The sequence below is a fragment of the Camellia sinensis genome, chromosome 3 (genome assembly GCF_055761805.1).
Source record: "Camellia sinensis isolate YWXY chromosome 3, ASM5576180v1, whole genome shotgun sequence".
Lineage (NCBI taxonomy): Eukaryota > Viridiplantae > Streptophyta > Magnoliopsida > Ericales > Theaceae > Camellia > Camellia sinensis.
In genome coordinates this window covers 172101761-172124752 of record NC_138963.1, presented here as the reverse complement: position 1 = coordinate 172124752, position 22992 = coordinate 172101761, and the positions used below count along the sequence as shown (strand labels likewise).

Here is a 22992-nt window from a genome sequence, read left to right as displayed (position 1 = left end):
AAGACTTTTTATAAAATGTCGCCAGCAGAGCTAAAGGAGTTGAAAATTCAGTTGCAAGATTTGTTAGACAAAGGCTTCATCTGACCTAGCACTTCGTTTTGCTGTACACTAATCCTATTTGTGAAAAAGAATAATGGAACTTTTCGTCTGTGCATTGATTACAGATAGTTGAATAAGGTGACTATCGAGAATAAATACTCGTTGTTGAGAATTGATGATTTGTTTGATCAATTTCAAGGGGTACAAGTCTTCTCCAAGATTGATTTTAGATTAGGTTATCATTAGCTCAAAGTTAAGACAGAGGATGTTGAGAAGACAATGTTCAGAACCAAGTATGGCCATTACAAGTTTTTTTGGTTATGTCATTTGGGGTTACTAATGCTTCTGCAGCATTCATAGATTTGATGAATAGGATTTTTAAGCCTTATTTGGATGAATTAGTTGTAGTCTTCATTGATGACATTTTAGTTTACTCTAAAAGTGAGGAGGACCATGAACAACATTTCAGATTGATCCTTCAAACTCTTAGAGATAAATAGTTGTATGCAAAATTAAAAAAGTATGAGTTTTGGTTGACTAGCGTGACATTTTTGGGACATGTTATTGATAAAGAAGACATTTCTATTGATTCCCAGAAAATTGAAGCAATAAAAACTGGCCAAGACCCACTAATGTAACAGAGGTTCGAAGTTTCCTTGGTTTGGCAGGTTATTACATGAGATTTGTCAAAGACTTCTCCAAGATAGTAGTGCCACTCACCCAGTTGATACATAAGGCAACACCATTTGAATAGACATAAGAGAGAGATTTTGCCTTTTAAGAGTTGAAAACCAGGCTGATCACAACGCCCAGTCCTTGTACTACCGTTAGGTATAGAAGGATTTGTTATCTATAGTGATGCGTCTCACAAAGGATTGAGGTGCGTTTTGATGCAAAACAACAAGGTTATTGCTTATGCTTCTCGTCAGTTAAAGTCGCATGAAAAGAACTACCCACCACACGACTTGGAATTGGCAGCTGTTGTTTTCGCATTAAAGATTTGGCATCATTATTTCTACGGGGCCATTTGTGAAGTATTTAATGATCACAAAAGTCTAAAGTATTTGTTTACCTAGAAGGAGCTCAATATGATACAGAGGAGATGGCTAGAGCTAATGAAGGATTATGATTTGCAGATATAGTAGTATCATCCTAGCAAAGCAAATAAAGTGGCGGACGCCCTCAGCCGGAAGTCAATAGAGAATCTGGCATGCCTATTCACCAAACAAGGAGACATACTTCAAGACCTTTAGAGAATGAAGATAAAATTAGTCTTACATAAGGCAAGAGGAACCTTAGCCACAATTTCAGCCAACCATCTATCATTGAGGAAATCAAGCAAAGACAAATGGAGGATGCCTACTTCAAGAAAAATTTTGAGGAAATTGATTAAAAGCCAAGACCAGGATTCGCAATCAAAGAACAAGTGCTATAGTTTGAAGGCAGATTATGTGTCCCAGATATACTAGAGTTGAGAAAGAAAGTCATGGAGGAAGCACACCGTTCCAAGTTTGAAGTCCATCCCGGGAGCACCAAAATGTATCAAGACCTCAAGCAAGTCTAATGGTGGCCAAACATGAAAAGGGGCATATCAGAGTTGGTTTCTCGTTGCCTTTAATGCCAACAAGTAAAAACAGAACACCAAAAGCTCGCTGGTTTACTTCAACCACTCTCTATCCTAAAATGGAAATGGGAGCACATCACGATGAATTTTGTAGTTGCCTTGCCTCCCACACCAAACAGTATGGATTCAAATTGGGTCATTGTAGACAAACTGACCAAGTTTGCTCATTTCTTACCTGTGAAGTCTTTTTACAATGCGAACAAATTAGCTACCTTGTATATAGATGAGATTGTTCGACTTTATGGTGTGTTTGTTTTTATTGTGTTGGATAGAGACTCCAAATTTGTATCTAGATTTTGGCAGAGCTTACAGAAAACGTTGGGAACAGAACTAAAATTTAGTACCGCCTTCCATCAACAAACCGATAGTCAATCAGAATGGACAATACAGATTTTGGAAGATATGCTTTGTTTATGTGTATTGGATTTCAAGAGAACTTGGGAAACATATCATTGGCAAAATTCGCTTACAACAATAGTTTCCAAGCAAGTATTGGCATGGCACCATATGAAACACTGTATGGAAGAAAATACAAAACACCAGTTTGCTGGATAGCAATTGGAGACAAACCGATGTTAGGGATTGAAATTGTTCAAGTTACTACAGAAAAGATCAAAATTATTCAACGACTCAAAGCTACCTAAAGTCGGTAAAAGAGTTATTCAAATTTGAGAATGAGGCATGTTGAGTTTAAAGTTGGATATCGTGTATTTCTGAAAGTTATTCCAATGAAGGGCTAGACTTGATTTGGGAAAAAAGGAAAAAAATTTCGGCAGTACGTTGGGCTGTTTGAGATTATTGAAAAGATTAGCCCAGTAGTATCGGTTAGCATTGCCACCAGAAATGGAGCAGATTCATAATGTTTTTCATATTTTCATGTTACGGGGTTATGCTCGAGATCCTTCCCACGTGGTTGATTATCAACGCTTGGTTATTGATGAAGACTTACAGTATGAGGAACAACCCATTCAGATCATTGATCACCAAATGAAACAACTTCGGAATAAAGAAATACCTATGGTAAAGGTTATATGGAAAGAGCATTATAGAAGGGATGCTACTTGGGAAAAAGAAGATGAAATGAAGATGATACCCTGGTTTGTTTTTGAGTGAAGGTAAGACAAGTTTGGATGATCAGACTTCTTAAGGAGGGAAGAATGTGACAACCAAACCGTTCATGCATCATACATATATATATATATATATATATAATTATTCATGCATTCATGCTATATGTTATGTGCTGGTGTGACTTAGGACTTGCTAGCATTAGGATGAGAAGAAGAAGAATTTTGGAAACTTATGTATAGGATGTGTCTGCTATGTGTTTTGAGTTAGTGGATAGCTTAGAGCTTGATTTGAGAATCATAGGATGAACCTATACCCTAAGCGAGGAGCTTAAAGACGTTCGTCTAATAAACTTGACCATTTCATGCTATTTGTTATTTTGTTAATTAGGATTAGTGATAATTAAGTATGATTAGTGAACCTTAATTAGGATTAATTAGGTTAAGTATAATTAGGATAAGATTAGATTAATTAGTCCTAACCTAGATTAATTAAGCTTAGGTAAGATTAGCCAACTAATGATCTTTCATTTTTTGCCCCACCACACACCACAAAACCTTAGGGCCCAAACCAAACAAAGGAGAGAAAACTCAGCCAAGTTCAAGAACAAACAGGAAGGAAGGAGAAAAGGAAGAGGAGAAAAGAGAGAGAAAGGAAAAAAGAGAGGAACCAAAGGAACTTCACCAAAACTCATCCCTAAGCAAATCAAAGGTATAATTTCTAACCCAAATCTTATAGTAGACCTTCCTAACATCCAAGATTGAAAAGAAACTAGGATTAATTTGGTTTAAGAATGGAGAATTGAGTGGAAGAATGAAGAAAGTGAAGGAAAAATGAAAAACAAGGCATATAGCCTAGGAACCTCAATCTTTTGATTGCAGGGGGAAATCTGCCGCACGTGCGGTTCGGCCTGCTGCACGTGCGGTTCTGGGCAAAAGTCTCCTTTCCGAAAAACCCGTTTGTTCTAACTCTTTTCCTTTCATTTTCAAGCTTAGGACTCGAGCTAAAACACCCAAAAACATGCAAAATCAATAGGAAACATAAAATTATAATTGATTTCCAAATCAAAACATCAAACCATAATGAAATCCTAAGCTTAAACGATCAAATCCCTTGAATTAGTTTCTCTTCAAATCTTTTCCAAAACCTTTCTTTTCTTTCGTTCAAAACATGGATTTAGATATGATATGTATTCCTGTTCCAGAGTGAATGTATTATATATACAGTAAGAGGCATTTGAAATGATCTACACACTGGAAATTTGAACAGAAAGAGAACGGCATTAAAATGTATGGAATGATGCAATGAGGAAAGGAAATATGAAAGAAAAGTATAATCGCAGGTTCTCACACAAAATGATCTACGTAACGTTGAGGAAAAATATCATTTTAACCGGAAATATACATGTCTGATGCATTATGCTCGCCCAAAGAAACAACTGAGTTATTACTTGATGTTTCAATTGGTAAACAGAACACCATACACGAAATTTCGAGGCTTAAATTGACTCTCATCTCACATCAAGAAGCACTAAAATGAAGGACCTCTGTCAAGTGTCGAGTGAATGCATTCTCCAACTATATTTAGTTCCCTACATAAATGGCGTACTGGTATACGTTAAAACTCATCTCTGCCCAAGCAGTTCTAAAAGAAATACAACTTTGTCATCCTCAATAAAACACAAAAGAAACATCAATCAGAATGATGTGGTTTGCAATTCACAGTTATCATGATGGTTCATCTTTTTTAATAGTTGAACTGACAAATAAATAAACCTCAATGCATCTCCAAATTGGACTAAGCAGCAAAAGACAACAAAACAGCAGGAGAAAGACTCCAAGAGGCATGATTAATGTGATTTTAGATAAAAATAGCATTCAGTCGAGAAGAGTTACATTCTCCACTAAACAGATCCTCCTATATCAATTTCCATATATGATGAGGGAGGAGTCCCATTTGGTAACATTTTTGTTTTCTATTTCTAGTTTTCAAGAATTTTTAAAATTGAAAATAAAAATACATTTGGGAACTGTTTTCTTCTCCAAAAATAAAAATAGTTAATTTTCAAAATCTTGGGAATCAAGAAAAAATTGCTCTCTCTTGTTTTCAAAACAAATTATTTATTTTTTGATAAATGTTTTCAAAACAATTTTTTATTTTTTTGATAAATCTTTTCAAAACAAGTTTTCATTCTCTGTGTGCTCCCCCACCCCCTCTTCTGGTCACCCCCTTTGGAAACTCACCAAACATGCTTTCTTTATTTTGGTTTTAGGGATGTGATTGAGACCCCCTCCAATCACCCCCACACACACGTGGCAGGTGGTGATCGGAGGAGAAGGAAAAAAAAGGGAAAAAATAAAAATAAAACAAAGAAGAAAAATTGGCCAATCAAAAAGAGGGGGTCAAAGGGAGTGGGGAAAAAGGGGGTCCGAATCATTTATATGTTTTGAAAACGTGTGTACCAATCATGTTACAAAAAATTAAAAATAGGAAAAAATCATCAAATGACACCTAATATCTTGCTCTATAAATAATCGATTGAAAGGATGCTTTGACCTGTTTGTTTTATTTATTTTTTAGATGGTGCTTTTGACCTGTTTTGGGTTCACCAATTATACTCAATCAAGGGTAACTGACCTGAAATTTAGCACACATCACCTATTCAGTAACGCCTAAATGTGCATAAATTCCTATTTTCATGTTTGTTTGGCTGAGTGTGAGGTAGGATTGGATTGCTAATGATATGGGTCCCACAACATCTTGTATGGTGGCTTCATTATTGGATGAGATTGTTACTGCAGCCTCATTGCTAATTCTACACCACCACCAGATTAGCTTTCCCTCTCCCAAGATAGGATTGAAAAATCAGTCCCTGGACTGGGAGGACAACTGACTGCTGCAACAATATTATATATATATATATATATATATATATATATATATTTTTGGGCATGTTAAGCTACTTTGGCTGTTGCACCAAGATTCTAAATTTTAAAAAAACATTAAAAATTAAAAAACATTAATTTTACATATTAATAATATCAATATTATTATTAATCCAGTGGTGTATAAATAAAAACTCTTTATCTTATATTTTTAACCTAATACTACCACAATAATAATCTCCTCACTCAATCTTAACGTACTTTTTATCCTCTCCATCCTAATCGGCCAAACAAACGTGATGTAAAAGCAAACAATTTTTCATTAAATACCAAAATCACAAGACTAGTCATGACTCCATGCCCCCACCAAAAATGCCTCATAAGCAATGCTTTTCTGGTCCCCTGTTTTCTGCTTCATTTCCAATAGACATAACTTGAACTGATAATTACTACTAACCCAACATGATTTACCGTATTCATGTATATGAAGTTTTACACATAAACATCCACATAGCAAAGGACGAATTACACTCATAAAAGATTGCGTTCAACAAGAATGAATCCACGAAAGTAATTGCATACCACAACAATGTATCGAATGCAAGAGCAAAATGATGTTTCTGTTGTCTAAATTAAAGGAGACCATGACCACCTACCACCTCAAAGTCTTGTGATGCTACTAACCACTACTGTATTATATCGAACAAGTAAAGGAATCGTTGCAATAAAATAACTTTTCGAGTAATTTGTTAATCCACCACTCCATTACAAAATCAACAAAAAAATGCCACCAAGGAATGTCCATCAATGAGAATGACAATCCAAAGTTGACATCTCCAACTCAAATGAAGTGCATATCCCATGAAAATTTCAAGATTTCAAGAACATTGTGAAACCATCAATTAATAACCTAATAACAAAGACCAATTAATACTGAATGAAACATTTACCAATGAATAAAACTCGCTAGCTTAGATTTGGTGACTACAATTATACAACAATGGCTACGTGCATGCTGTAAGATTTTTGAATAGCTTTCTGTATCTCATATATTCAATGTGTATCAATTACAATCAGACCTTAGAATATATATAGCCCTAACTCCTAAACCAAAAAAGAAATACAAATACAATACTATCATGACTCTAATACAATCATACCTCTAATAGGACTCTAAGTTTAATTTGTAAGAATCACAACATATTTCACAATATATTCTCATACCCCCGCTCAAACTCAAGGTGTTTTAGCAGAAAACACGAAGAGTTTGCTAAGAAGAAACTGAAACTGAGCAGTAGTGTGAGTCTTGGTGAAGAAGTTCGGAAGCTGCAAAGCTGAAGGGATGAAAGGAAGCGAGATAGAGGCAGACTGCAGATGTTGGCGAACAAAGTGACAATCAATCTCAATGTGTTTTGTCCGCTCATGGAAGACAGTATTGTGGGCAATCTGAACAGCACTGCGGTTGTCACAATATAGAGAGGCCGGAGAAGACTGAGAGACACCCAAATCAGACAAAAGACAACGAAGCCAAACAATCTCAGCAGTGGCATGAGCCATAACACGATACTCAGTTTCGGCAGTAGAGCGGGCAATAGCTGATTGTTTCTTACTTTTCCAAGAGATCAAGGAATCGCTAAGAAACATACAGAAACCAGACGTAGACTTGCGATCAGTAACATCACCAGTCCAATCAGAGTCAGCATAGGCCACCAAGTCCAAAGAGGAAGTAGAGGGCAATAGTAAGCCTTGAAATATGGTACCCCTAAGATAGCGAAGAATGCTAACCAAAGCAGCCAAATGGGTAGAGCGAGGAGTAGAAACGAACTGACTAACCACATGAACAACATAAGCAAGATCAGGGCGAGTGATCGTCAGATAAACTAAACAACCCACAAGCTCACGATATAAAGCAGGATCATCCAGAGGGACACCATCAGTAGAATTAAGCTTCACATTAAGCTCAATAGGTGTATCAGAAATCTTCGTATCGGTAAGACCAGCACGGTGAATGACTTCATTAGCATACTTAGCTTGAGACACAAAATAGCCCTTTGGAGAAAAAACAACCTCAATACCAAGAAAATACCATAATGGACCCAGATCTTTCATTTCGAATGTGCGAAAAAGATGCTGCTTAACCTCAGAGATAGTAGAAGAGTCAGAGCCAGTGATGATCATATCATCCACATAGATTAAGAGAGCAACAAAACCAGCCGATATATGTCTCAGAAATAAAGTAGAGTCGGAAGCAGAACAATGAACCCAAGCTTGGTAACAGCAGTCTGAAAGCGATCATACCAAGCACAGAGAGACTGCTTCAGACTATACAGAGCACGCCGAAGATGACAAACTTGGCCAGAGGAATGGGAAAGACTAGGAGGAGGACGCATGTAAACCTCCTCAGTGAGATGGCCATTAAAAAAAGCATTCTTAACATCCATCTGATAGAGAGGCCAAGAACGAATAGCAGCGACAGAGATCAAAGTACGGATAGTAGTCATCTTGGCAACAAAAGCAAATGTTTCTTCATAATTAATACCATACTCCTGAGAGAAACCTTTGGCAACCAAACGAGCTTTGTAGCGCTCAAGAGACCCATCAAAATGAGTCTTGACTTTGTAGACCCATTTGCAACCAACCAAGTTCTTACCAGTAGGCAAAGGAACCAGCGTACTAGTTTTCTGTAGAGCAGACAACTCATTTTCCATAGCGTGAACCCAATGAGAGTCCTGACATGCCTCTTTGTAAGATTGAGGTTCTGAAAAAGAGTGAATAGCAAACAAAAAAGTATGATAAGAAGCAGAAAAACATGTGTTAGACTAACCTAACCTGTTTGGAGGATGATGCGCTTGAGTAGGATATCGGTGTGCAACAGGATCAGAGTCGGCAGCAGCAGGAGGATCAGCAGTAGGGGTAGAGACAACCGGTGGAGAAGGAGCCTTTCGACGAGAATAAACTATCAACGGAGAAAGAGAACAAACTGAAGGAGGAGAAGCAACCGGAGGTGAAGCAGGAGGAGAAGATGAAACAAGCTCAGGAGGAACTGTGGAGATGTACTCATCAGATGGTACCTCAGAAGGAAACGGATCAATGTGAATCAAATCTTCTTTGGAAACTAGAGCAGTGACAGGAGGAAGCTGAAAGTAAGGCAGGCGTTCAAGAAAAGAAACATGACGAGAGACATAAAAACGACGGAAAACAGGGTCATAACACCGATAGCCTTTCTGAGTAAGACTATAACCCAAAAAGACACAGAGGATAGACCGCGCACTAAGTTTGGTCCTATCTTTGCGAGGAAGAGGGACAAAACAGACAGACCCAAACACACGAAGGATTGAGTAGTTAGGAAGTTGGGAGAACAAAGCCTCATAAGGAAACCGACCAGAAAGAATGGGAATAGGCATGCGATTGAAAAGAAAAGCAGCAGTAAGAATTGCCTCTCCCTAGAATGGAGTCGAAACTGAGGCAGAGAAAAGAAGAGGCCCAGTTGTCTCAAGGAGATGACAGTGTTTACGCTCAACGCGACCATTTTGGGCAGGTGAATCTGTACAGGAAGTTTGGTGAATGGTACCCAAATTGACCAAATACTCACAAAACTCAGTTTTAAAATATTCCCGACCCAAGTCAGACCGTAATACTTTAATGGTAGACCCAAACTGTGTAGTAATCATAGCCTGAAACGTACGGTATATCTGATAGAAATTGGATTTATGAGTCATAAGATAAACCCAAGTGTAACGGCTGCAGTCATCAACAAATGACACATAGTATGCAGAACCCTCTTTGGTGAGAATAGGAGAAGGGCCCCAAACATCAGTATGAACTAAAGAAAATGGTGTGTCACATATAGAAGTGCTTTTACGAAAAGGTAAGGTTGTCATCTTGGCGAGTTTACACCCTTGACATTCAGTATGTTCACTAGGAGAAACTTTTCTCAAGATACCTGATTGAGCTAAAGACCGTAAGCGGTCAGCAGACAAATGCCCTAATCCAGAATGCCACAAGTAGAAAGGACTGGACAGAGAATCTAACTGAAAAGAGGAAAAGGCAGTCGGAGAGGTTGTTAAAGGCAGATACAAGCTCTCTACCACATAGAGGTCCCCAACTCTACGACCAGTCCTAATCTATTGTTTAGACATCCGATCCTGCACAAAACAGATAGAAGAGAAAAAGATAACATCAAAACCAAAGGCATCAAGCTGATTGATAGATAATAAACTGACAGATAATTGAGGAACAAAAAAAACAGATGGAATAGAGACAACAAACATAGCAGACGGTAGGACAGACCCAACAGATATAACAGACATACCAGACCCATTAGCAGCATTGACAGTAATAGAAAAATGAGGAGGAGTGCAATCTTGAAGTAAGGAGAGATGGGGAGTCATATGATGAGAGGCACCAGAGTCAAAAAGCCAGATAGACGAAGAAATATCTGAAAAAGACCCAAGCAAACTTGAATGAAAAGAGGAAACAGCAGAGGCAGATGGAGATGGCTGGGAGGGAGACAATATATGCTGAAGTTGACTATGCTAAGCAGTCAAGGAAGCCAAGTCAGGATCAGGAACCGGAGCAGATGTAGTAAAACCGACGAGAGGCCGAACAATACTCAGAGGAGGAGAGCAGAACTTGATCGAAAATTACTGAGAAGACAAGGTAGACACAAGCAAAGCAGACAAACATCCTTTGTTGGGACAGTGGTACTTCCAATGGCCCTTCTGATGGCAGAAGGCACACTCATTAAAAGCCAGAAACATCATAATAACTAGAAAATTGAGGGGTTTCCAATGCAATCAAACAAAGTAACTAAACCAGGGGTTTAAGTGTAATAATCAAAATGCGAGGGGTCAAAATATATTCATATATATATATATATATATATATTTTTAACGCCAAGTAGTAGGGCTTAAAACACGATCTCACACACACACACACACACACACACACACACACACACACACACACACACACACACGAACAGAGCAGCAAGACAAACCAGTCGATCGAATCAGCCCAACGAACCACGAGGTGTGGTCGATTAGCAAAACTAGAGAGAACCAGAGAAGGAGATAGATCGCGAATCAATCGCGATGCTGAAGCAGACTGAGAGAAGCGACGACGTGAGAGGCGATAGCTGAGAGAGGCGACGATGACTAAGAAGCGACGATGACTGAGAGAGGCGATGGCTGAAGTGACGACGGCAGCGGCTGAGAGAGGCGACGGTACTAGGGTTCGCGAAGACTGATCGTGACCTTAAGTTTTCGAACACGGCTCTGATACCATGTAAGATTTCTGAATAGCTTTCTGTATCTCATATATTCAATGTGTACCAGTTACAATCAGACCTTAGAATATATATAGCCCTAACTCCTAAACCAAAAAGAAAATACAAATACAATACTATCATGACTTTAATACAATCATACCTCTAATAGGACTCTAAATTAAGTTTGTAAGACTCACAATATATTTCACAATATATTCTCACATCATGAATTATCATATGATATTATCTGATAAAAGAAACTATCTAAAACTTGCCCAATTCACCTAAAAAAAAAAAAAAACCTAAAGATGCTTTACACCATCATAAAACTATAAATAATCATGCTTACGTAATTTACCTTTGTTATTTGGCTCCACAAGCTATTTCCATCCCCCCTATCATGAGCTCACTTGATTGAGACCATGGTAGCAAAATGAACACTACAACAAACTAGTCCTCACTCTTCATCAAATTTGCAATCAAACACTCGTACAAGCATTGGACAACAAGATCACAATTTGCCACAGCTGCCCAAAAGTACAATTTCTCAAGTTGAAATCCCATTTAACAAGTCCACCACCTCCTTCATTGCAGGCCTCTCCTTGCAAATATCACTAGCACAAGACATAGCAATCCTGAAAAACTCTACAACCCCAGCTTCTCCCAACCCATCTCTAGAAATAGTTGTATCAAGCATTTTCATTTGCTTATTGTGTTCCACCATCTTCCTAGCCCACTCAGCCAACCTCATTTCCTGGGAATCCCCCTCATCCTCTGCCTTAAATGGCAAATTGGGTCGAATCCCAGTTGCAATTTCCAACATAAGAATCCTAAAACTGTACACATCGCCAAAGGTAGTGGCGGTAGTGGCCCCTAGTAAGTACTCGGGAGGCATATAACCCATTGTTCCGGCCACTTGGATGGACACATGGGAATGTGAACTTTCAATTATCCTAGCCAACCTAGAATCAACAATGTGTGCCTCGAACTCCTTGTCAAGTAACACATTACTAGCTTTAATGTCCCTATGTATAATTGGTGTGTCTAAATTATGCACATATGCTAAACCATTGGCCACACCTTTAATAATTTTAAGCCTTGTTTCCCAAGACAACGGCAGCCTCGGAACTAATGATGTTGACACGTCATTCTTCGATGATGACGTGTCGAGTAGCCATTGATCGAGACTGTCGTTCTCGATAAATTCGTAAATTAGGATCCGGTCCCAACCCGTGGCGCAATACCCGAGGATAGTGACGATGTTGGGGTGCCGGAGCTTACCTAAGGTTTCCATCTCAACCCGGAATTCTCGAAACCCTTGAAAAGCATCGCTGCTGAGCTTCTTGACAGCGACGGTCACGCCGTTAACGAGGCAGGACCTGTAGATGAGGCTAAAGCTGCCGTCGCCAATGATGAGGTCCGGCAAGAAGTTACGAGTGGCCTAGATGACCTCCGGCATGGAGACCTAGACGAGCTCCGGCATAGAGACCCGATTTAGAAAGGGGTCGAATGAGGCGCTCTCGCCAATGGGGATTGAGAGCTGGGAATTGGGCCGAGTTCGGGTTTGTTGGTTTCGGTTCTTGCCGCATCGGCAGAGGGTGAGCATGAGGGTGAAGAGTAGGGTGGCGACGAAGAAGCTAGCGATGGCTGCAAGGATGCCCTAGAGGTGTGATCCATGGAGAATTTAGAGATAGAAAGTTTGAGAGAGAGAGAGAGAGAATTGAAGGGTTTGTTGAATTTAACTGAGTGTGTGCGCGTGTGAATATGAGCGGCCATTAACGGGGCTTTCGTAGAAGAACAGTTGCTCGGGAACTTCGGTGCTGGAGACTCAAAGGTCCAATCAACGCTTGGTTATTGAGTGTGTCGCAGGTGCATATTTATTCGATGTTTCTGCTTTAATCGACGGATGATATTGGTTGTATCAAATGATGACATGTAGAGTGATGAAGATTTACAGGTTTTATTCTGCACTTCTTCCTTATTAAGGCTGTGTTTTGGGGAAAAAAATTTTTGATTTTTTTGGATTTTTTCTACTAAAAGATAGTTTTTACAAAATAAAATAAAAAAAAACAAATCCAAGCAAAATATCACATCCAACTCCATAATCATTTAACTTTTTCTCTTACAAACATCACATCCAACTACAAAAAAACTCAACTATCTTTCCAAATACCAAAAATTTTTTATCTAATAATATTCTACAACTAAAAAACCTACATAAAAATCCACTTTCCAAACACCCACTAAATTTATCTTTAGGTCATAACGTTCCTTTGTATTTAAATTTGAGTTTGTATGTAGTGATCAAATTTAAAATTTAAATTTAAAAGTATTCATAATTTAATACCAAAACTATTCAAAATTGTATTTTTCTGATCAATCCAATGTACAAGAAAATGTCTATACATGTACAAGAGAAGAAAATATAAAAAATCATTTTATATAATAATATATTGTTTCGAATATATAAAAAAAAAAAATTATAAAATTAAAGGTTAAATTTGAGAGAAGTCTAATTTATATATATAATCAAATTGAGTAACGATCTCCATCCGTCCAAAAATCTAATTAATTTTTCTATTTTCATTCTAAACATTATGGATTAGTGATTGTTATGTTAAATAATCTAAATATTAACTCTAAAGATTACCAACAAAACAAATAAATAAGCCTCCGTTTGGCAAGAGTTAAACGGGACTTTTTTTTGACTATTTTAACCACAAAAGATAAAATAGGCTATTTTAGTCACAAAAAACAAAATATCACATCTAACCCATAATCATTATATTCTTCTCTCACAAAAAAAAGTAAAAAAAGGCAAAAAGGCAAAAAATCCTTTTCAAACCAAACTTTTTAACCCAAGCTAAAATAGTCAAAAAAGCCAAAAAACCAACCCACTTGCCAAACGGAGGCAAAATAATCTTTCAAGAACCAATTCCAACAAAATAGAATCTGGTTTACATGGACAAGATTACCTTTTGTAAATTTTTATACACCTTTATCGATCTTATAAGATAATTTATCAAGCGAATCAAATTTTGTGCCATTAAAATAGATCAACTGAGAGAGAAAATTAACATGTTCCACTTATTTAAATAATTTTAACTCATAAACTACAAGTAAAAGCTCAGCTTTTAAGGTTGAAGCTAATGAAAATCAAATAAGACCATCTCCAACGCTGAACCAAAATTGATATCAGATTTAAATTTTGATGAAAAATGTACTTTTCCATGCTCCAACCGTTGCATCAAATGAATATCAAAATGAGAAATCAGCAAAAAAAAGTACCAAATTGAGTGCAGGCGAAGCATTTCACCAAATCACTGTTCCTAACCGTTGGGATGAGACGAACGGGTCGACCATCCGGTTGACCAACCGGTTAACCAACCGGTCGCCCCGGAGACCATTCACAAAAAGGTTCAAATCAGTCAAAAAAAAAAAAAAAAAAAAAATTTGCCTAGGTGGTCGACCACCAAAAGTTCAAAAAGTTCAAAAAAAAAGGTTCAAACCGGTAAAAAAAAAAAAAAAAAAAAAAAAAAATTTTGCCGTTACCGGTTGACCGGCCGGTCGACCAACCGGTTGCCCAGCGCAAATTTGATGAAACGGATTTGATGTTGAACCGTTGGAGCGCGAAGTATCAAATTAAGGAAAAGACCCCTTTTTGACTCAAATTTGGTGAAACATTTGGTACACCGTTGGAGATGCTCTAAGATGGATGTAGAAGCTAGTGTGCACCATTGGCTTTGATCAGTATTCAGTAGTGCTTTAACCATTTGCTCACTTACCCCATCGTCTAAAGCTTTTGTGTGTGTGTGTGTGAAGAGAGAGAGAGAGAGAGAAAGCTGGAGATGATTCCATATATACACATATATATAACCAGAAATAGTTATTAGTCGTTGTGGATCGCTCACAGATCTCGGCCTACAACTCGAATCTGACTCATGCCGGAGCGATTTGAACTCACGTTGATCAAATCACCTCGACGAAGTTGCCGGAAAGAGCAAACTGACCGTCGGAAAAGAGGACAATGCCTTCAACGAAGTGAGAGTGGCCAGTGAGGCGACGGCGGTGGCTGAACTCGATCCGAAGCTGTCGTTGTTGATTCCCGCGACAGCAAAGTCATGGTGGTTGAACTCAAATCGGAGGTCGGAGATGGTGTCGGCAGTGGTGGTGCCGAGTGGAGAGAGAGAGAGACGATGATGAGAATGGTTTGGCTTGGTTAGATTGGGGTTAGTTTGGTTATTTTGTCGGAGTCGACAAAATATTTTAAAACGTGTACCTTTTGACCAAAAAAATTTAGGGAAACTTACTGATAAGTTTCATGTGCTAAGTTCAAAATTCAGTTAATTTCAAAATAAAATATTTGCACTAATTAATCCAATATATTTTTAATTGTTACCAAAATTTTTTTTTTATTTTTAATTTACAGACACTGTTCACATCTTACTACCGTAGGACTTCCGTCAAACGGTCGCCGAAGACTCGTCGGAATGTTCAACATCGCCAGGAAGTCGCCGGAGTTTCGCCGGAAGTTCGCCGGAGTGTTAGGAACGTTAATGGAAGTCGCCGGAATGTTCAGAACGTTCACTGGACGTTAAGAACATCACTGGAGACTCACCGGAATGTCTAGAATATTGCCGGAAAAAAAAAAAGAATAAATGGATAAATTATAGCCAAAAAAACATAGCAAAATGTGCTAAATATTGATAAACTAAAAGGAAAAAAAATAAAACGACAAAAAACAGCAACAATGGGGAAAACATATGTTATTTTTCAATTTTTGTAAGGTTCAAGCAAATAATCTCTAAATAGTTATCAAACTGAAAAGTAAGTTTTAAAACTGTAAAATGTTACAATTTCAAAACAAAAATCTATTAAGCATTTATCCTTATTAATCAAACTGAAAAACATGTTATGAAACTGTAAAATTTTATAGTTTTACACCATGATTCATTTCAGCACCAAAAAAATTTGAAACTGTAAAATTTTACAGTTTTCACCGCCTGTAACTAAAACTCGAAAACTACTTGTTCAGAATTCGAAAATTTTCTCCATTAGAACAGAAAAACAGAAGTGTATAGCAAAGAAAAAAAAAAAAAAAAAGAGATCGAAGGAGAAAGGCGCATGTAGAGAGAGGATTGTACTCCGACAACTATTTTTTGTTTAGATCTACTCAGATCTGATGTAGATCTGAGTAGATCTACATATATTATCTTCGTCGGAAATATATCATCTTCTTCGTCAGAAATATATTATCTTCGTCGTCGGTGAGAGTGAAGTCACGAGTTGATTTCGATGGTTGGCGGTTATCAATGAACCCCGATCAATGGAGAAAGACATGATCACCGGTCGTCGTCCATGACAAAGACGATGAGAGAAAAATGCAGAAAAAAAAACGAGAGGAAGGGAAGCAAAAAACAGAGAGAGAGAGAGGAAAGGACTTTTGGGTGTACTCAAAAAGTTATGGGATTAAATGGTGTCCACATGTTCCACATGGGACCTGTGGGTAATTTCCCCATAAATTTAAAATGAAATTTATAAATCGAGTATGGTTAAAATAATGATAAATTATAAATACATCTTTTGAGATTTACTTAAAATATGAATTGTTTATTGTAGTTTGAAAAATTATAAATATCTCATTGTTAGAGTTTTTTATTTAACAAAATTAATTGAAAAAGTGAAATTTTTAACTGTTCACCTATACAATAATAAAATTACAAATCTGTTTTGTAGCTCGAAAATTATGAGGCTCGAATGGCCCGAGTCTAAAATGACGACTTTTTTTTTTTTCTTTTTCTTTTTCTTTCTTTCTCGTTTTTTCTGAAGATGAACATGAAAGTGAAGAAAAAGAAAAAGAAGAACAGAGAAGAGAGAGCTGGAACTGGAGAACACAAAGAGGGAGCTAAACAACAACATCTTCATCAACACATTATCATCATCAACAACAACTTCATCAACATCATCATCATCATCATCATCATCAATAACATCTTCATCAACACATTATCATCATCAACAACTTCATCAACATCATCATCATCATCATTAACAATTTTTTTTTTTTTTTTCCAAATCCAGATTTACTTAGAAAAAAAGAAAGAAGAGAAAACAGAGTTTGAAAAAGGAATATTTTCATCAACAACATCTTTGTCAACATCATCATTATCATCAACAACATCTTCATCAACATCATCAACACATTATCATCATCAACATTTTTTCCCCCTTCAAATCCAGATCTACTTAGAGAAAAAAAAAAAAAAAAAAAGAGAGAGAGAAAATAGAGTCTGAAAGAGGAGTTCGACGATACCCACTGGCGCCGCCACCATCACTGTCGATCATCTTTTCTCCCTCTTCTCTGTCGCCTCTTCTCTCTTCCTCTTCTCCTCTCTCTCTCTCTCTCTCTCTCTCTCTCTCCCCTCTTTTCTTCCCTCTATCTATGTTCGAAAGAAAGAAAAAGAAAAGAAAAGAAAAAAAACACTGCCCAAAACGGTCAGACTATTTGAGCTAGAAGAATTTGAGTTACGAATCATTTTGATAAAATTATCTGAATTATTAATTGAAATAAAATTTTAATATTATTAAAAACTGTTAATTAGCTGGACGATTTATTAATAAAAGACCTATTTGTTATGAAATTATAAATCTTAAGGGACATAATGTAATTTTTAGAATCACATAGGGTAATTTATAATTTAAGTAAATCTCAGAGGGTGTATTTGTAATTTATCCTTAAACTAATTGTGCATTAACTTTGAAAAAGTAAGATTTGAAAGTATGGAAAAATAGTAGAAATTATAATATATATATATATATATATATATAAATTACAGTTTATTTTGAACAATAATAAGGAAAAAGTGATGAAAATGAACAAATTACAACACGGTAGAGATTTGAAGAAGAATCATTGTAACAAAGGTGTCGTAAAACAGAATCTCACAAAGAGATCAAAGAGTTTTAATCCTTCTCCTATGACCTATGATATAAAAAAATAAAAAGAAAAAGAAAAAGCCCTAAAAGGCCTGTTTGGGAAGTTTGAAGTTAGATTGTTTATTTGGGCTATCATCATAATCAAATGGCAGAAACACCCATGATCTAGTTGGAAACAAAGCTATATTATATAAACCATTTAGCAGTTAAAGAAAAGAATATTCCAACTTTGCTCCAGAGCTGTCAATACATTCATACAGATTGCACCACCACCACTAATTTCATGAGAATTTTCAAGTCAATGTTGGGGTTGTCACATGATATGTGCATCATGGATGTTATTTGACATTATACATTTTATAAATGCTTAACTCATGCTTTGCATACATGGCATCATGGTGAGGGAAAGAGTTGAGTCCTCTATCAGTCGCATAGATAGATTCGAGAGGATGTTAGAAGGTGTGGCGGAGGCGATAGAGGCATTGAGGCAAAGAACTCAAGAACAACCACAACCACAACAACAACCATAGCAACAACCACAACCGCAACAGTAGCAACAAGTACCAGAGCAACAACTACCTCTGCAGATGGACTTTCCGGATCAGGCAACGATGGCACTAATAAGGGAATACAAAAAGATGAAACCAACTCAATTTTGAAAGAGGAGTTGATCCTTGGAAAGGCAGAGGCATAGGTATTAGAAGCAGAGAAATTTTTTGAAGTTTTTCCATGTACAGAAACTCAAAAAGTTGCACTTGCCACCTTCACTCTGGCAAATGAGGCTCGTAGATGGTGGATGTTAGTAAAGGGCTAGCATAAGGGTGTCACTTGGAACCGCTTTTTGGAGATCTTCTACGACAAGTACTTCCCACAATGGAAGGCATTAGAGTTCCAAGCAGTGAAATAAGAAGGGGGTACAGTGGCAGAATACGATGCCAAGTTCACGGAGCTAGCCAGATTTGCTCCACACATGGTCAACATTGAGTATAATAAAGCAAGGAAATTTGAAGGACTTAAAGGACCACTCCGGGACAAAGTGAATCTTTTCAAGTTTTCTACATATGCAGAAGTCTTAGACAGGGCGATTATGGCTGAGCTGAATGCTAGTGATGAACAGAAATCCAAAGAATGGTTTAACAGGAGACAAGGGTATGATACAAGAAAGAGACCAACAAATCTACCAATCAAGAAGCCAAGTGTATGAACTACTAGTGGTACCAGTCAGGGGAGCAAAGTTATTCTAGTTTGTCTAGACTGTGGAAGGAATCATTTTGGGATTTGCTGTCAAAGTACAGGGGTTTGTTTCAAATGTGGACAAATGGGACATCAAATAAGAGATTGTCCCAAGGCCCAACAAAATTCTTTAAAAGGTGCAAGTAGTTCATCAAGGTTGGTTCAGAAACCAACTACTAAACCCAGCACCACGGGAAAAGAACCGGTGAGACAAGCAAGGGAATCTGCCTTAGTCCCAGGGGGTGCCTAGAGTACGGAGCCCGTTGTATTAGTTATACTCTCCATCTGTGCTCATGATGCGTATATTTTGACAGATTTGGATTCCACGTATTCATTTGTATCTAGTCAATTTGTGAATAAGTTGAATAAATCGCCATAACCTTTAACTTTTCTAATGTCTGCATCTACATCGTTGGGTGAATTTATGATATATACATCTATCTATCGAGATTGTGAAATATTAATTGGGAATGTTAGCTTGATTGTTGATTTATTGCCTATAGAAATAAGTCATTTTGATGCTATTTTGGGAATGGATTGATTGTCAACAAATTGTGCTACCATAGACTGTGTATCAAAGTGTGTCTCATTTCAACCACCAAATCAAGAAGAGTTTTCTTTTCAAGGTAGAGGCGCAGTACCACCACCATATCTTATTTCATCCACGAAGGCATGTAAATTACTCAAGAAAGGGTGTTGGGGATATTTGTGTAGTGTCTTAACTGTATAGGGATCTAATGATAGTTTAAGCAACATACCGGTAGTAAGGGAATTTTTAGATGTGTTTCCTGATGATCTATCGGACACTTTGATTGATAGAGAAATTGAGTTTACAGTTGATGTTGCGTTGGGAACTCAACCAATTTCTAAGACTCTTTACAAAATGTCGCCAGCAAAGCTAAAGGAGTTGAAAATTCACTTGCAAGATTTGTCAGACAAAGGCTTCTTCTGACCTCGCACTTCGTCATAGTGTGCACCAGTCCTATTTGTGGAAAAGAATGATAGAACTTTTCGTTTATGCATTGATTACAGAGAGTTGAATAATGTGACTATTAAGAATAAATACTCGTTGCCAAGAATTGATGATTTGTTTGATCAACTTCAAGGGGCACAAATCTCCTCCAAAATTGATTATAGATCAAGTTATCATCAACTTAAAGTTAAGGCAGAGGATGTTGAGAAGACAACGTTTAGAACCAGGTATGACCATTATGAGTTTTTGGTTATACCATTTAGGGTTACTAATGCTCCTGCAGCATTCATGGATTCAATGAATAGGATTTTTAAGCCTTATTTGGATGAATTTGTTATAGTTTTCATTGATGACATTTTGATTTACTTTAAAAGTGAGGAGGACCATGAACAACATTTAAGATTGATCTTTCAAACTCTTAGAGATAAACAGTTGTATGCAAAATTAAAGAAGTGTGAGTTTTGGTTGACTAGCGTGACATTTTTAGGACATGTTATTGATAAAGAAGGCATTTTTGTTGATCGCCAAAAAATTGAAGCAATAGTAAACTAGTCAAGACCCACTAATGTAACAAAGGTTCGAAATTTTCTTGGTTTGGCAGGTTATTACATGAGGTTTGTCAAGGACTTCTCCAAGATAGCAGTGCCGCTCACCCAGTTGGCACAGAAGGCAACACCATTTGAATGGACAGAAGAGAGCGATTCTACCTTTTAAGAGTTAAAAACCAGGTTGATCGCAGCGCCAGTCTTTGTACCATCGTCAGGTACAGAAGGATTTGTTATCTATAGTGATGCGTCTCACAAAGAATTGGGGTGTGTTTTGATGCAGAACAACAAGGTTATTGCATATGTTTCTCGCCAATTAAAGTCGCATGAAATGAACTACCCAAACACACGACTTGGAATTGGTAGCTGTTGTTTCGCATTAAAGATTTGGTGTTATTATTTCTACGAGGCCACATATGAAGTATTTACTGATCACAAAAGTCTAAAGTATTTGTTTATCCAGAAGGAGCTCAATATGAAACAGAGGAAATGGCTAGAGCTGATGAAGGATTATGATTTGTAGATACAGTATTAACTTGGCAAAGTAAATAAAGTAACGGATGCCCCTCAACGGGAAGTCAATGGAGAATCTAGCATGCCTGCTCACTAAACAAGGAGACATATTTCAAGACCTTTAGAGAATGGAGATAAAATTGGTCTTACATTAGGCAAAAGGGACTTTAGCTGCAATTTCAACCCAACCATTTATTATTGAGGAAATCAAGGAAAGACAAATGAATGATGCCTACTTCAAGAAAATATTTGAGGAAATTAATTAAAAGCCAAGACCGGGATTCGCAATCAAAGAACAAGTGCTATAGTTTGAAGGCAGATTATGTGCCCCTGATATACTGGAGTTGAGAAAGAAAGTCATGGAGGAAACACACTGCTCCAAGTTTGCAGTCCATCCTGGATCACCGAAATGTATCAAGACCTCAAGTAGGTCTACTGGTAGCCAAACATGAAAAGGGGGATAGCAAAGTTGGTTTCATGTTGCCTACAACGCCAACAAATAAAAGCAGAACACCAAAAGCCGGCCAGTCTACTTCAACCACTCTCTATCCTGGAATGGAGATGGGAGCACATTACGATAGATTTTGTAGTTGGGTTGCCTCGCACACCAAAATGTATGGATTTAATTTGGGCCATTGTAGACAAACTGACCACGTCTGCTCATTTCTTACTTGTGAAGTCTTTTTACAACACGGACAAATTAGCTACCTTGTATATAGATGAGATTGTTCGACTTCATGGTGTGCCTGTTTCTATTGTGTCAGATAGAGACTCCAAATTTGTATCTAGATTTTGGCAGAGCTTATAGAAAGCATTGGGAACAGAATTGAAATTTAGTACTACCTTCTATCTGCAAACCGATGGTCAATCAGAACGGACAATACAGATTTTGGAAGATATGCTTCGTTTGTGTGCATTGGATTTCAAGGGAAGTTGGGAAACTCACGTACCGTTGGCAGAATTTTCTTACAACAATAGTTTCCAAGCAAGCATTGACATGGCACCATATGAAGCACTATATGGAAGAAAATGCAAATCACCGATTTGCTGGACACAAGTTGGAGACAAACCGATGTTAGGGCCTAAAATTGTTCAAGTTACTATGGAAAAGATCAAAATTATTCAACGACTAAAAACCGCCTAAAGTCGGTAAAAGAGTTATGCAGATTTGAGAAGGAGGGATGTTGAGTTTGAAGTTGGATATCATGTATTTCTAAAAGTTACTCCAATGAAGGGCTAGACTAGATTTGAGAAAAAGGAAAAATTGTCTCCTCGGTACATAGGGCCGTTTGAGATTCTTGAAAAGATTAGCCCAGTAGCTTACCAGTTAGCATTGCCACCAGAAATAGAGTAGATTCATAATGTTTTTTCACATTTTCATGTTACAGGGTTATGCTCGGGATCCTTCCCACATGATTGATTATCAACGCTTGGTTATTGATGAAGACTTACAGTATGAGGAACAAACCATTCAAATAATTGATCGCCAAGTAAAGCAACTTCGGAATAAAGAAATACCTATGGTAAAGGTTATATGGAAGGAGCACTATGGAAGGGAGGGATGCTACTTGGGAAAAAGAAGATGAGATATCCTAATTTGTTTTCGAGTTAAGGTGAGACAAATTTAGAGGGCCAAACTTCTTAAGAAGGGAAGTATGTGACAACTAAACCGTTCATGCATCATATATATCTAATTGTTCATGCATTCATGTTATATGCTATGTACTTGTGTGACTTAGGACTTGCTAGCATTAGGATGAAAAGAAGAAGAAATTTGGAAACTTATGTATAGGATTTGTCTGCTATGTGTTTTGAGTTAATGAATAGTTTAAAACTTGATTTGAGAATCATAGGATGAGCCTATATCCTAAGCGATGAGCTTAAAGACCTTAGTCTAACAAACTTAA

The 22992-nt window shown here is 37.3% G+C and overlaps 1 protein-coding gene across 1 annotated transcript; it reads right to left on the bottom strand.

Moving 5' to 3' along the window:
• Positions 1 to 6621: 6621 nt before the first annotated feature.
• On the bottom strand, positions 6622 to 13150 carry LOC114293442 (leucine-rich repeat receptor protein kinase EMS1-like). The gene is given in 1 exon segment (XM_082921433.1): positions 6622 to 13150. A coding segment is annotated over 1 exon segment (1059 nt). The 5' UTR covers positions 12492 to 13150; the 3' UTR covers positions 6622 to 11432.
• Between the last annotated feature and the right edge of the window lie 9842 nt (positions 13151 to 22992).